This window comes from Triticum urartu, chromosome 7A (assembly GCF_056163025.1).
Source record: "Triticum urartu cultivar PI428250 chromosome 7A, HENAU_Tu73, whole genome shotgun sequence".
NCBI classification, from domain to species: Eukaryota; Viridiplantae; Streptophyta; class Magnoliopsida; order Poales; family Poaceae; genus Triticum; species Triticum urartu.
Genome location: NC_141879.1, coordinates 44,022,639 through 44,038,736, shown reverse-complemented (window position 1 = coordinate 44,038,736; position 16,098 = coordinate 44,022,639). Strand labels below are relative to the sequence as shown.

The 16,098-nt window shown below is 42.9% G+C and overlaps 1 protein-coding gene and 1 pseudogene across 1 annotated transcript; one reads left to right on the top strand and one right to left on the bottom strand.

Moving 5' to 3' along the window:
- Window positions 1-552: 552 nt before the first annotated feature.
- Window positions 553-1,910, bottom strand: LOC125555733 (ervatamin-B-like). The gene is made up of 2 exons (XM_048718593.2): window positions 1,538-1,910; window positions 553-1,249 (listed from the first exon to the last, which is right to left on the bottom strand). Exons 1-2 carry the CDS (start codon window positions 1,746-1,748, stop codon window positions 681-683), a joined length of 780 nt encoding a protein of 259 aa, XP_048574550.1. The 5' UTR covers window positions 1,749-1,910; the 3' UTR covers window positions 553-680.
- A 4,689-nt stretch (window positions 1,911-6,599) lies between these two features.
- LOC147957523 (uncharacterized) lies at window positions 6,600-9,971 on the top strand (annotated as a pseudogene).
- The last annotated feature ends 6,127 nt before the right edge of the window (window positions 9,972-16,098 follow it).

Sequence of the window (16,098 nt, the reverse complement as noted above, 5' to 3'; positions counted from 1 at the left end):
AACAAGTCCAGTGCCAATAGTCTGCCGCGCTCATCTTATTATTATTCCACCACACACTACATCATCACACATCAAGGTTATTTCAGTTTATATACCACAATGGCTAATAGTGTGCATGCATAATTTGCCAGCATACATTAAGGCACTCCCACCGCACTCATGTTAAGCTACATCATATGCATTAAACATATATTTTGATATCTTCTCTAGTGGATTGTATCTAACAGATCCCTCATTTAATGTGTTTTATGTGAGAGGAAAAGTATGAGTTATCTTGATTTTGGCGCTAATAGCTATATGTAGATGAAGATATCATACCCCTCTTTTTTCTCACTAAATAGTGTGCCACATCTAGGGGTTATGACAAAGATATAGTCCAAGGTGAAGCAATTGGACTACCCTCACAGTTGTTAGATCCTAGATAGCTAGCACTCCCTCCGCTTCCAGAAGAAGGCCTAATTTTTATCTCAAATCAAATGGTGTAATTTTTTTTATCATTTTGTAGACAATTAATACTACCAACAACTATAATACAAAGTTAGTATCACTAAATGCACAAAAAACGTATTTTATTATATTGTATCTATTTAGTATTGTAATTCTTGATAGATTTTGCTTACACACTTGACCGAACTTTGTAAGTCTTCATTATTAAGACGGATGGAGTAGTGGTCTAGAGTCTAGACCGGATGTGCGGCGTAATTCGCAATGCCGCAGAGGCCTGCATCGTGGCCAGGTCCACGTTGCACGTAGAAGTAGCCGTGATCACCCCAATGGACGCCATACGAACTTTTTAAGATCCAGTATTTTCTGCCGTCGGCAAGGGCGCCATAACCCACTGCCAACATGGAGTGGCCAGCCTGCCCGCACGGTCCCGAGAAGATGCCTCCTGTGTAGTTGAGGAAGCTTGCTGGTTCGACCGACATCTTGACGGTCACCGGCTGCTGAGAGACGGCGAGCAAGAGCTCTTGCTCGGTTCGTATGGTCCAGACGAAGCTTGTGATGGACGCAGAGATCATATGCAGCTTCTCCCGCTTGCAGTCTTGGACTCGGTCCACGTACGGGTACGTCTCCTCAGAGGCAACGCCTCCGTTGCGGAGGACCCAGTCGTACGCCCTGAGGTGCGACTCGATCATGCTTTTGTTGGAGCAGTCGCATATCTGCTGGCTCGATAGGCGGACAAGTCTCCCGGAGCGGATCTTGTGCAGCCCCTCGATGGCGCCCGCCGTCGAGATAGCCCAGCAGGAACCTGTGCATGTAGATCAGATATATTACTTGGTAAGGAAGGGACGGAAGGACAAAGTAAGGTTCCATTCATGTTCTAAGAGCCTAGTAGTAGTTCATAGACTAGTATCACATTCGTCCCAAATTATCTTCCATTCATGTAGTGCGAGCCTAGTAGTAGTTCATAGACTAGTATCATCATAGTCCCAAATTGCTTATCTAGACACCTTTTCGTGTTAGATACATCCGTATCTAAAACAAATAATTAGGGACGGAAGGAGTAATAAGCAAGCAACGAGCTCCATTTCCTTACCGAGAACTCCCTGGTCCATGACCGGCGTGACAGCACCATGCGCACGCCAATCGACCATGGGCGGCGGTGTGCGAGCAGTAAAGATACTAGCGGCTGAGCGCGGCGTGAAGGTCACCGACCTCGGCCGCGGGATGCAATTTGCCCCCGATGTGCCTCCCGCTGTGCCTAGGAGGCACACCAGCAGCGCGATCGTCTTGGCCAGCGCCATCATGAGCTCTTAGTGCAAGTTTTTCCCTTGCTCTCCACTAGTCTCTCTGATCAGATCGTTTTGTGTGACGTTTAATTTGTTCTTAGCCTTTGTGCGTGGCTGATGAGGCCCAACGGATGCATATGTATAAAGATGCCAGGGGAGGTTAGGGCATCTCCAAAGCTGACCCGCAAATGGACACGGAAAATGTCTGTTTTTATGTCCGGGTGTGTTCTGCGGACATGATGCGGGAGGGAGCCATCCAAAGATATTCACAAATTAATCCGATTGGGAGGAGAGAGAGTAGAGGTGGATCATGCATGTGATGGGATATTGTGTTGTGGTGTCCAATTGAAAGGAGAGAGAGGAGAAGGAGATCATGCATGTGAAGGAGAGAAAAAGAGGAGTACCACGTAGGTTTTTTTGTTGTTGGTCAATTGCATGTCACGACTCCGGTCTAAGTTTGTCTCACATTTACTGGAAAACGGACGTCGACGTCCGGACCACTTCGTGAACCGATAAGGGTCTCCATTGGATAACAAAAGTTGACACGGTCTGAACACCATAATCTGAACATATACCAGAGCTTTGAGGGTCTCCTTTAGAGATGCCCTTACATGCTTTGCTGCACAAGGAAAACCCTACATCTGATTAGGATCAAAATTACAATAACACCCTCGCTATCTATCCACCCATCCATCTGTTGAGTGGGCACGTCCTGAACGCATGGGCATCTGCACCCACTTAAAAAAAGCATTTTAAGCACGTTTGAAAATGTCAAAAAATTTAAAAGAAAAATTCACACATACGTGTTCGCAAATGTGTGTGCATGGCACAAAGTTTTGTGAAAAATGTCTTTTTTTTCTTTTGTCTCTGCAAAAAAGAGAAATTTCAATGCTTCTAAATAGCGTTCCACAAACACAAATTTTGTTTTGTTTTTTTGCATTGGCCACAAAAAAAATTATTTTTCCGTAAAACTTTATGCACGCACATAGAACATGGAGACGTACCCATGCAACCTTTTTCAGTTTTTTAGCATTTAGAAAAGTGTTTTTTAAGTGGGTTCATATGTACCTGGATTCGTCCATGCACTTCCCTCTATCTATCTATCTATCTATCTATCTACCCCTCTATCTATCTATATATTTATGTATCTATCTATCAATCAATTGATCTATCTATCTATCTATCTATCTATCTATCTATCTATCTATCTATCTATCTACTGTCTATATCTATCTATCTATTTATCCCTCTATCTATCTATATATTTATCATTTATGTATGTATGTATCTATCAATCAATCAATCAATCAATCTATGTATCTATCTATCTATTATACGTATACTAACTAGTAAAGTGGTCCTCGCAAATGTGAGAGCATCGTATCTATTTCTGTAAACATTGAAAAAAAAACTATCTATCTATCTATCTATCTATCTATCTATCTATCTATCTATCTATCTATCTATCTATCTATCTGTCTGTCTGTCTATACTACAAAGTGGCCCTTGCAAATGTGAGATCATCTTATTCATTGATCTGAAAATGTTATGAAAATAAATTATATCTACCTATCTATCTATTGTACTAACAAGTAAAGTAGCCATTGCAAAATGCAAGCATGGAATTTATTGCTCTGAAAATGTTTGACAATAAAATTTTACTTTCATAGATATTCATATTACGGGGTTGAAAATTTATATTGTGATTACATAGACACTCCTTAATATAATATTATCATGGTGAAACATAATCTTCCTGTTGAAATTTTAGGAGAGCTTGAACCTCCAAAAGCTCATCCTTTGTCTGAACTTTAATATTTACCTGATAAATTGAAATATGCCGATTTAGATGAAAATAAAATATATCCTATTATTATTATTAATGCTAACCTTTCAGTGCATGAGGAAGAAAATTTACTCGTTGTTCTAAAGAAACATCGAGGGGCAATTGGTTACACTCAGGACGATCTTAAAGGCATTATCCTACTCTCTGTATGCACTAGATTCATATGGAATCTGATGCCAAGCCTGTTATAGATCATCAACGCTTCTTGAATCCTAAGATGAAGGAAGTCGTAAGGAAAGAAATTCTCAAACTCTTAGAAGCAGGTATAATCTACCCTATATATGATAGTAGATGGGTTAGTCATGTTCATTGTGTTGATAAGGAAAGAGAAATTATTGTTGTTCCTAATGATGAAAATGAACTTATACGACAAAGAATTCTTGTTGGTTATAGAATTTGCATTGATTTCAGGAAATTAAATAAATCTATTAGGATAGATCATTATCTCTTGCCTTTATTGGTCCAAGTTAGAAAGACTATCTAGCCAAACACTTTTTTGTTATCTTGATGGTTATTCTGGTTTCTCTCAAATAGTTGTTTATCCTGAAGATGAAGAGAAAACAACTTTCACCTATCATTTCTGAACTTTTTTTATAGACGTATGCATTTTCGTTTGTGTAATACACCCGCTAATTTTTCAAAAAGTATGGTTGCTATCTTTGTTGATTTTTGTAAGAAGATCATGAAAGTATTCACAGACCATTTTTTGTCTATGGAACTTCTTTTGATTGCTTGCACAATCTTAACATGGTTTTATAGAGACGTGAGGGAACTCACGTTGTCTTAAATTGGGAAAAGTGTAACTTTATGGTAAATGAAGGTATTGTCCTTGGGCATAGAATTTTTGAAAAAGGTTTTTAAGTTGTCAGAGCCAAAGTTGAAGCTATTGAGAAGATGTCTTGTCCTTTAGATATTAAAGGTACACAACGTTCTCTTGATCATGCTGGTTTTTATAGGAGGTTTATTAAAGATTTCTCAAAAATGTCTATACTAATTACTAATATTTTGAAAGAAGATGTCATTTTCTTTTTGATGATGATTGCAAGGAAGCCTTTGAAATTCTTGTGAAAGCTTTATTCGCTGCTCCTATAGTTGAACCACCTGAATGGAATTTGCCTTTTGAAATTATATGTGGTGCTAGTGATTGTGTTGTTGGTGTTCTTGGGCAAAGGGTTCATAAGGAACTGAATGTTATCTATTATGCTAGCAAACTTTAGACACAACTCAAAGAAACTATGCTACTACTGAAAATGAATTTTTAGTTCTTGCCTTTGAACGTGATAAATTCTAATTTTTTATTGTTTATTCTGAAGATACTATTCATATTGATCATGCTGCTATTAAGTATCTTATAGAAAAGAAATATACTGATCCTAGGCTTATTAGATGGGTTTTATTTTTACAAGAATTTGATATGCATATTGTGGATAGAAAATGAGGTAATAATCAAGGGGTTGATAATTTATATATGATGGAAAACATACCTATTGATCCTATTCCCGTTAACAATAGTTTTTTGGATGAGGAATTAGCTGTCGTGAAAGTTTCCTCTCATACTAATCCTTGGTTCACTGATTATGCAAATTTTAATGTTGCTAAGTATACTTCACCTAATCCTTGGTTCGCTGACTATGCATTAGGGGTACTACTCGGACATAGAGATGACAAACTTCTCACAAGGGTAAACATGACGAACACAGATGAAAGATCAAAGTAATACACGTACACTAGTAGAAAAAGGGTCAAACGTGAAGCACATTAGTGCCGGTTTGTATTTGAGCCGGCACTAATGTATACATTAGTGCCGGTTCCAATGGCTAGCCGGGCCGCTTTCATTAGTACCGGTTCATGGCGAACCTTTAGCACCGGTTCGTGCCATGAACCGGTACTAATGAGAGTGGTGGCAGGATGTTGTCAGACTGGGGCCCCTCCAGCCCCTTTAGTACCGGTTCTTGGCACGAACCGGTACTAAAGGTCGTCCTACATAAACCCTCCGTCCACCCGAGCTCGCTCTGTTCTTCCCCTTTCCCCTCTCCTCTCTCTGTTCTTTCCCTCTTCCTCTCGAGCTCATCACACATTTTGCCCAAAATTTGTCAAGATTTGAAGGCCCCCATCCATTCAAATGATCACAAAGGTTAGCAACTTTGTCCTTTCATCTCTCATTGCTAGATTAGCTCTTGCAATGCTTTATATAGTGATTAATTTGTGAGTTTAGTAATTTGGGAGGATATATATATGTGCTAGTATTTGATTTATATGCAATTTGAGGTCAAAAATAACACTTAGTTTGCATATGTAGGTGTGGTTTACTTAGTGCCTTCTAAATCTTCGTCATAACCACCGTCGATCGCCCGCACCATCCCGTCGCCGGACCACCTTGTGGTGAGCCTCTTGTTCATGAAATTTTATATAAAAATTGATGTTTGTGTGATTTGGATATATAGTTACTCGTATAATTATCTTACCCGTACGTTGTTTGTTATACATATAGTGCCATGGTTTTGATATCCGTCCCCGTCGGCCCTCGTCCTTGTTATGATTCGGATGTGGTATATATATTCTCTTTTAAAACTAGTTGCATTTCGTGTTTATGACAAATTATGCCCATCAAGTTGACATAGAAATTTTTTCTAGGAGGTATGTGAACCGGAAATTCCAACCGACCCTGTTGTCGAGAGGTTAAATTTAGTTGAAAGAGGAAACGAATACTTGAAAGAAAAATTGAAAAGAATTGAGGGGGAGAAGATGGAATTGGAGTTGCATGTTGCCGATGTCGTCGATGATCACAAGATCAAGATGGAGAAAATGCGCTTGAAGATTAGAAAGATTAGAAAATATGCCATCGATAGTGAGGCTTGGTATCATTATGCTGTTGGATCCATTGTTACCTTAGTTGCGATCTTGATCGCATTTGTTGTTGCATTTAAATGCTTTAGCTAGAGAGTTATTTGTTTGTTTCATTTAAGTGTTGTATGAACTTTATGTATGAACTTGTATTAATTTGGTCTATTCGGTGTTGTGTAATGAAGATCAGCCGGCAATGGATGTACGATGACCGATGCTCTCCCCAGTTCGTTGAGGGCGTGCATACTTTTCTGCTTGCGGCTGAGGCAAACAAGCGGGCGGATGGTTTTATGCCTTGTCCATGTGCTGGCTGTAAGAATGGTCACAATTACTCTACGTCAAGAACCATTCACGTCCACTTGTTTAAGTCCGGTTTCATGCCCCACTATAACGTTTGGACCAAGCACGGAGAAAGAGGGGTTATGATGGAAGACAATGAAGAAGAAGAGGACGACGACAGCTATCCTGGCCATGGGTTCCCTGAATACGATGATACAACAATGGGGGAAGAAGCTGAGCTGGTAATGCGGGAAGAAGCTGAGCCGGCAATGTGGGAAGAAGCTGAAGAAGAGGCATCGGATGAGCCCGTTGATGATCTAGGTCGGGCCATTGCCGATGCAAAGAGAAACTGCGCAAGTGATTTGGAGAAGAAGAAGTTGCAGCGCATGTTAGAGGATCACAAAAAATTGTTGTACCCGAATTGCGTAGGTGACAAGAAAAAGCTGGGCACCATACTGGAATTGCTGCAATGGAAGGCAGAGAATGGTGTATCTGACAAGGGATTTGGAAAGTTGCTAGTAATGATAAAGGATATGCTTCCAAAGGACAACGAATTGCCCGAGAGTACGTACGAAGCAAAGAATGTTGTATGCCCTCTAGGGTTAGAGGTGCAGAAGATACATGCATGCCCTAATGATTGCATCCTCTACCGCGGTGAGTACGAGGATTTGAACGCTTGCCCGGTATGTGGTGCATTGCGCTATAAGATCAGCCGCGATGACCCTGGTGATGTCGAGGGCGAGCGCCCCAGGAAGAAGATTCCTGCCAAGGTGATGTGGTATGCTCCTATAATACCACGGTTGAAACGTTTGTTCCAAAACAAAGAGCATGCCAAGGCGATGCGATGGCACAGAGAAGACCGTAAGAAAGGCGGAAAGTTGAGAGTACCCGCTGACGGGTCGCAGTGGAGAAAAATCGAAAGAAAGTACGGGAAGGAGTTTGCAGATGACGCAAGGAGCGTATGGTTTGGTCTAAGCGCAGATGGCATTAATCCTTTTGGGGAGCAGAGCAGCAACCATAGCACCTGGCCTGTGACTCTATGTTTGTATAACCTTCCTCCTTGGTTGTGCATGAAGCGGAAGTTCATTATGATGCCAGTGCTCATCCAAGGCCCTAAGCAACCCGGCAACGACATTGATGTGTACCTAAGGCCATTAGTTGAAGAACTCTTACAACTGTGGAATGGAACAGGTGTACGTGCGTGGGATGAGCACATGGGGGAAGAATTTGACCTAAAGGCGTTGCTGTTCGTGACCATCAATGATTGGCCTGCTCTCAGTAACCTTTCAGGACATACAAACAAGGGATACCGCGCATGCACGCACTGTTTGGACGATACCGACAGCATATATTTGGCTAATTGTAAGAAGAATGTGTACCTGGGACATCGTCGATTTCTTCCGAGTAGGCATCCCGTAAGAAAGAAAGGCAAGCATTTCAAAGGTGAGGCGGATCATCGGACGAAGCCTCGCCACCGTACTGGTGCTGATGTACATGATATGGTCAAGGATTTGAAGGTGGTCTTTGGAAAGGGTCCTGGTGGACAACCTGTTTCGAATGACGCCGACGGACGCGCACCCATGTGGAAGAAGAAATCTATATTTTGGGACCTGCCCTATTGGAAAGACCTAGAGGTCCGCTCCGCAATCGACGTGATGCACGTGACGAAGAATCTTTGTGTGACCCTGCTTGGCTTCTTGGGCGTGTATAGGAAGACAAAAGATACACCTGAGGCACGAGAGGACCGGCAACGTATGCACGGAAAAGACGGCATACATCAGGGTCATGCAAGCTACGCTCTTACCAAAGAAGAGAAGGAAATCTTCTTTGAATGCCTGCTCAGTATTAAGGTACCGTCTGGCTTCTCGTCGAATATAAAGGGAATAATAAACATGGCAGAGAAAAAGTTCCAGAACCTAAAGTCTCATGACTGCCACGTGATTATGACGCAACTGCTTCCGGTTACATTGAGGGGGCTTCTACCGGAAAACGTTCGATTAGCCATTGTGAAGCTATGTGCATTTCTCAATGCAATCTCTCAGAAGGTAATCGATCCAGAAATCATACCAAGGTTAGAGAATGATTTGGTGCAATGTCTTGTCAGTTTCGAGTTGGTGTTCCCACCATCCTTCTTCAACATCATGACGCACGTCCTAGTTCACCTATGCAAAGAGATTAACGTTTTGGGTCCTGTATTTCTACACAATATGTTCCCCTTTGAGAGGTTCATGGGAGTCTTAAAGAAATATGTTCATAACCGTGCTAGGCCAGAAGGAAGCATCTCCAAGGGCCGTCAAAATGAGGAGGTCATTGAGTTTTGTATTGACTTTATTCCTGACCTTAAGCCGATTGGTGTTCCTGAATCGCGGCATAAGGGCAGACTGGATGGAAAAGGCACGCTAGGAGGGGAACAAATAATATGTATGGACGGACATTCTCTCACTGAAGCACACTACACAGTTCTACAGAATTCCGCCTTGGTGGCTCCGTATATGGATGAACACAAGAATTTGCTACGCTCCAAACACCCGGAGCGGTCTGATGACTGGATTACACGTGAACAAACCAGGAGTTTCGCCAGCTGGTTGCAGACACGTACCATGCATGACACCTCTATTGAAGATGACCTGTACTTGCTGTCCCAGTTACCATCTTCGAATATAATGACTTTCAAAGGGTACGAGATAAATGGTAATACATTTTAAACGATCGCCCAAGATAAGAAGAGCACCAACCAAAACAGTGGTGTCCGCTTTGATGCAGAAACCAAGACGGGAAAGGAAACATATTATGGTTATATACAGGACATATGGGAACTTGACTATCGACGTGGTTTGAAGGTCCCTTTGTTTCGGTGCAAATGGGTCAATATGACACGAGGCGGGGTAACGGAAGACCCGCAGTACGGGATGACAACAGTGGATCTCAACAATCTTGCGTATGCAGACGAACCATTCATCCTAGCCAATGATGTGGCACAAGTTTTCTATGTGAAGGACATGTCTACCAAGCCAAGAAAAAGAAAAGATAAGGAAGCGAATGCATCGTACGATGAGCCAAAGCGGCACATAGTTCTTTCTGGGAAGAGAAACATCATGGGAGTGGATGACAAGACAGACAAGTCAGAAGATTGTTAAAAGTTTGATGAAATTGCTCCATTCACAGTGAATATTGACCCGAGCATCCCGTTAAATGATGAAGATTTTCCATGGTTACAGCGCAAAGGGACACACGCGAAGAAAAAGTTTCACACCCAAAGATCTGGGATGTGATCGGCTTCACTATCATCACTTTCTTCTGTGTTTCACACCCAGAAGGGAATCTTTGTAATAGTTAGGGTAGTTAATTATGTGTTTTGGCATTTGAAACGCGAAAATTTTTTATGTGCAAACAAATTCTTTCATGCCTTTACTGATTTTTAAAGTTAAGTTATTCACAAACTAGTGATTCACACTAATTTTAAATAATTCAAAATTTAAACTATTCAAATTTGAAAACTACGGGCACTAACAGAAAGTTTGTAATTTTTTGTACCTAAAGCAAAAATATTCACAAAGAAACTCTAAATACACAAAAAAAACAACTCAAAAATAAATAAAGCAAAAAAAAGCCCGCCTACTAGGCCAGAGCGGCCTACATACGACTAGAAACCCAACCTGTTGTTGGGCCAGGATGCAGGCCCGCAAAGGCCCAGTAGGCCAACAAGGCAGCACAAAACATGTAGGCCCAGTAGGCCTGCTTTGGAGAGGAGCTCGAGAGAGCTACCGCACGGGGGTTTATAAACCAGTGCGGTCGCCCCTCGGCTAGCGAGGTGGGACTAAACTTGCGCACCGCACCTGCGCCAGCGCACCCCTTTAGTACTGGTTCGTGGCACCAACCGGTACTAAAGGGGGGCCTTTAGTACCGGTTGGAGCCACCAACCGGTACTAAAGGGGGTGCGGTTCCCGCCGCTTGGCCTGGCCAAAACAGGCCTTTAGTACCGGTTGGTGGCTCCAACCGGTACTAAAGGTGCCTTCTATATATACAACACTTACGAAAATTTCATTCTCCCTCTGTTTCTTCCTCTGTTTCCCCATTGAAGCACCACCCGCGCGCCCCGATCGATCGACGCCGTCGCCGTCGCCGCCCCCGTCCCTGTCGCCGCCCTCGTCTCCGTTGCCGCCCCGGGCTCGTCCCCGTCGCGCCGTCCCCGCGTCACGCCCCGGCCCGTCGCCGCCCCCGGCCGTCGCCTCGCCGTCGCCGTCGCCCCGCTGTGAGCTCTCCCCCTCTAACCCCTCTCCCTCGCCCCCGGCGGCCACCATGGGCGCCGCCCCTCCCCGAGCCCATACACACACACAAGCATGATGAACACACACACACACGTACATATGTATGAATTAATGCATGTATATATTAGTATATACGTATTTTGTATGTTTAATTAGTTTAGATTTTTTTAGATTATTATTTTTTCACTAGTATATATGTATGAATGCATGTTAGATGGATATAATTAGTGTTTAATTAGTATGGAATTTTTTTATATAATGTTTTTTTTCAGTTTTTTAATGGATGTATAAAAGTTGTGTTTTCTGTTTTTAGTGTTAAATGCTTAATTAGTATGAAATAGCATATAGAATTTTGACATATGCAATGATAGCATAATTAGTGTTATATAGAAATGTTAGAAATTTTAGTTATCAAAATCCAATCATTAAAATAATGCTACTTTTTGCGGGCATATAGCTAGTATTTGTTCTCGACGATGCCCGGCCCGCATCCTCGCCGTCGACCCGTCCGCGACGACGTCCGACTGACCCATGTCCGGGACTGGGCTCCGCCGGGCTGGCACTGGGAGGTGCTGCCTGGAGGGGCGCGCCGCTTGATGAGAAACCTGGCCCCGGGTCCCGTCGTCGACCCTGATCTCGTTTGGTGGCGTTCGCGTGGGCCAGTTTCGGTGCGGAGGGAGCCGGCCCCGCCGGAGGTGGTACGTCGCCGTGTCAGGGAGGAGGACGAGCACGTCCATCGCTACATGGTTGCGTTAGAGGGCGGCAGGTTCTCCAATACCTGGCAGTTTCTTCAGGGATCTCACTTTAGCTATGATCCTGTGAGGGTTCCTTCTCTTTGGGTGTCCACCGCCCGCGCCGCAGGAACCGCGAGTGTCCTAGATTCTTCTGTAGTATTCGATCTTTAATTAGCTACCTAGCCAGTGATGTACTATTCAATATTATATATTATTCAAGACGATGTATTCGAGATTATATCTATTATTCGAGACGATGTATTCGAGATTATATCTATTATTCGAGACGATGTATTCGAGATTATATCTATTATTAAAGACGATGTAATTTGAATACTAAATTGTTTTATATTTCTTTTGGCATAGTTAAATAAAAGCTATGGCGGACAATACTGACAGAGAGGGAGAACAGACCATGTTCGATATAATATGCGGGCCAGATGATGATCAGAATGAAGAAGATTATGACGACTCCGAATTTCTAAACAACACCGGAGAGGGTGATATGATATTCGATCGCGACGACCGAATTGATGAAGTCATGAACTACGATTATGACAATGACGAAGAACATGTTGATCCTGAAACAACAAAGACCGGCGAGGTATATATATTTATATAAGCAGGCATCTGGTGATCATCACATGTTTTAAATGAGTTGAAGATATATTAACGAATCGATCTTTCTTCTTTCAGCCATACGGATCGAGCAAATCTTCAGGCAACAGGACGAAACGAGGCCCGAACAAAAAGTTGAAGGAGGGCGTAAAGTATAATATCGAGGCAATAAAACCTAATGGCGAACCATTAGCGCCTAAGAAGATTGCGGACAAGTTCGTTCGTCAGTGCGGAGTTCTTGTGAAGGACCAACTCCCGATCTCCCTTCAAGAATGGAGAGAGCCAGCAAAGCCACGTCCAGATCTTACTTTTGTCGACGACAGACAAAAAAGTCTGCTTTGGGATACTCTCATGGAACATTTCACCCTACCAGATCATTTCACAGAAGCAGAGCAGATGTGCAGAAAGTCAAGGACGCTGCTCTTAGGAAGATGGCAGTTGCATTCAAGAACCACAAGAATCGTGAATGGGACAAGTACGTCAAGGGAGGAAGGAAGACTCCAGTATTCGAGGGAACACTAGAGAATCAAATTGCTCATTGGGACGATTTCGTGAAATTCAAGGATTCAGAATTCTTGAAGCGCCTCAAATACAATGAAGATATACTACTTCCTTACAACTTCCAGTGAGTCACACTTTCTTGTACTACAAATTCTCTGTTTTTGCCTACTAGCTAGCTACATGTTTTTGCTTACATATGCCCGCTTAATTAAGACATGCAAACGTGTGTGCATGCAGATTTCACTGGATCTTGTGTATCATTAAAGTTGATGCCGGAACAGTTGAAATACTGGACTCACTACTCAAAGCAAATAGTGACTATAACATCTTGTTTGGGATAGTCAACAGGTAATTTCAATCATTATTAACTATATATCTCAGCCTATTTAGTTCGTCATTTCATGATATGAACTATTTAATAACCCCTTTATTCATTTTCTTTGTTGGCGGGCAGGGCTTGAGCAAGGTTCATCAGCGTCACGGAAGGCGAATGGAAACGACAGCTGAAATGGTTTCGACCCAAGGTAAGTATTTAAGTAGTACTAGCTAGCTAGCTAACTGCCATCTCTTTAATTATCATGCTTGATTAATTATTATCTGATCAAATTAAATTCCATTCTCGTAATAAAGGCCCTGAAGCAGGCGCAGGGGACTGATCTGTGTGCATTCTGCGTTTGCGAGAACATTCGCATGATGGCGTCCGAAAGGAGCAGATCTCAAAGACAGGAATGGGTACGCTTGTTAGAACACTATTCACAATTTTTACACCATTATCGATATCTAGTCACACAACTAATACACATGCATATTGATCTCCTTCTTAACAGTTCACAGAGGTGCGGGACAAGCTCCTAGAAACGGAGCGCGTAGAAGCACTTCAAGAGAAAATAGCGGGATTTTTGCTCGACCAGGTCATAAATCCGAAGGGAGAATACTATTACCCGCTACCGCCCCCATCGACCAGGTCATGAACCACTTCCAATTGTCATCGTGCTCCGAAGGCACCAATTAGGCTAATGCCACTGGCTCCGAAGGCAACATGCATATGTAGGAGAAATTGTATATAGCTATACATGTGTGTATGTGCGAATTAATATGGTGGTTTGTGAGACATTGATGATATATATATATATATGATTGGTTCTACTAGAAATTCTATTTATATATATATATATATGCATAACGTGTACAATGTGTAGTATCGTAAAATACCAGCAAACGAAAAAGAATTAAAATGAAAAACACAAAATTAAATGAAAAAGAAATCATAAAACCAAAAACCCCCCAAACATTTTAGTACCGGTTGGTGTTACCAACCGGTACTAAAGGGCTCCCGGCCCCCGGAGCTGGCTCGTGCCACGTGGTTGCCCTTTAGCACCGGTTAGTGCTGAACCGGTACTAAAGGAGGGGCCTTTAGTGCCCACACTTTAGTGCCGGTTATGGAACCGACACTAAAGGGCCTTACGAACCGGTGCTATTGCCCGGTTCTACATTAGTGGTAGGTTTCCACTTAGGGTTGATGTCGGAGTGTCCTTGATCGATCTGACAGCATGGCAGGGCCCTTCTATTGACCCCCCTCCAAATGCTAGGGGACTCTGTACCTCTGATTTACAATCCGAAGCCACAGTGTGAAGTAATCGACCCAGGGGTGGCGACACTACCTGGTATGAGCAAGCGCGCATGTACCAAGCATCGTCTTCTCTCCTAGAGTCCCTCTTTCAACTGGAAATTGCTTCGCTGCTCACCCCTCTTTATTGTAGGTTTTCATCACATTAAATAACGTGATTTTCACCCATATACTTGGGCTCTTCTCTTTAGTGCTCCTGATTTAACCCTTCATTAACCTAGTGAAATCAATCAAAGGGTGCACGAATGAGTTAAAATTTGACAAAGTGTACAACTACTACATGAAAACTAAATGTAAAAACGAATGCAAACTTGGATTCTTCAACGATGTGGGGTACAGTCTGATGCGCTCATACCTGGCAACCGGGGTTAAGAAAACAACCGTAACTTCTGTGAATCTTCAAGGATTTTATCTCCATCTGTTCGCGCGACTTCCTTGGCCATCAGGAGATGATTTGAGATGGGATTTGGCTCATCTAGAACCCTTGGACAAAGGAGAGAAGTTACATGTATGGAGGACACCCATGGACGTCGACTATAGATACAACTCCAACCCTACAATACTAGGAAAAGGCTTATACATAGAAGTTTACCAGTAGCGTGTATTATGGACCCCACGCTACTGATAGTTACCAGTAGCGTCTGTTACAAAGCGCGCTACTGGTACAACATAGTAGCAGCGTTGGTTTTTGGAAGCCACGCTACTGGTAAGTTTGCCACAGCACACCACCCGACCAAAAAATATTAGCAGCGTTTGTTGTCTAACAAGCGCTACTGTTAAGAAAGTAGCTGTAGCGTCCGTGCACCTAGACGCGCTACTGCTATTTCTTCTATGGGTAAACTTATACCAGTAGCATTGTTTTTGTACAAGCGCTATAGCTAGTTTTATGTACCAGCAGATATTTTGGCTGGCACTCATAGCAGTAGCGTGCTTTGGCACCCCGTGCTACTGCTATGGTCGCCACCCACCTGCCACCTTTTCCCTCCTTCCTCCCCTTTCTTCTTCCTCTCCCCCTTCCTTTCTCCCCCTTTCCTTGCACCTTGCTTGTTCCATTCAATGCTCCCCCTCCACCACCCCCCATTAGAGCCCTCCCTCCCCCTCTTCTTTGCCCTCCACCACCCCCTCCATTAGAGCCCTCTTCTTTGCCCTCTACCACCCCCCTCTTCTTTGTGCCCTCCACCACCACCCCTCCATTAATGCCCTCCCCCCTCTTCTTTGCCCTCCACCCCCTTCCATTAATGCCTTCCCTCTCCTCTCCCACTATCTCCCTAGCTAGCTCTCTCTCTCTCCCTAGCTAGCTAGCTAGTTAGAGCTATATATCTAGAGCTACTAGGTAATTAAGAAGAAAGGTGCTTGATATCCCTCTCAACACATAGGTGAGCAAAAAAAGGTGTTTGTGTGGATAGGATCGCAACTATATATATATATGGGCGATATGAGAATATATATATACCGATTTGTGTGTGGCATAATTTGAGTTTCCTACATTGTGTATTTGATGAAATAATGTGGGTGACATGAGTTGCCTATATTTTGCCGAAATGTCGATTCAATTCCGTTTCGGCAAATTTCGGGCAAACTCAATATGTCCTATGTTTAGGGAAGGTCATGCTGAATTTTTGTATGAATTTGATCCAGGCATGCATATATA

Excerpts from the sequence above, each read along its gene's own strand:
- LOC125555733 (XM_048718593.2), bottom strand. The coding sequence starts at position 1,748 with ATGATGGCGCTGGCCAAGACGATCGCGCTGCTGGTGTGCCTCCTAGGC. Across the intron at positions 1,250-1,537 it reads CATGGACCAGGGAGTTCTCG|GTTCCTGCTGGGCTATCTCG; the intron begins GTAAGGAAATGG and ends CTACATGCACAG.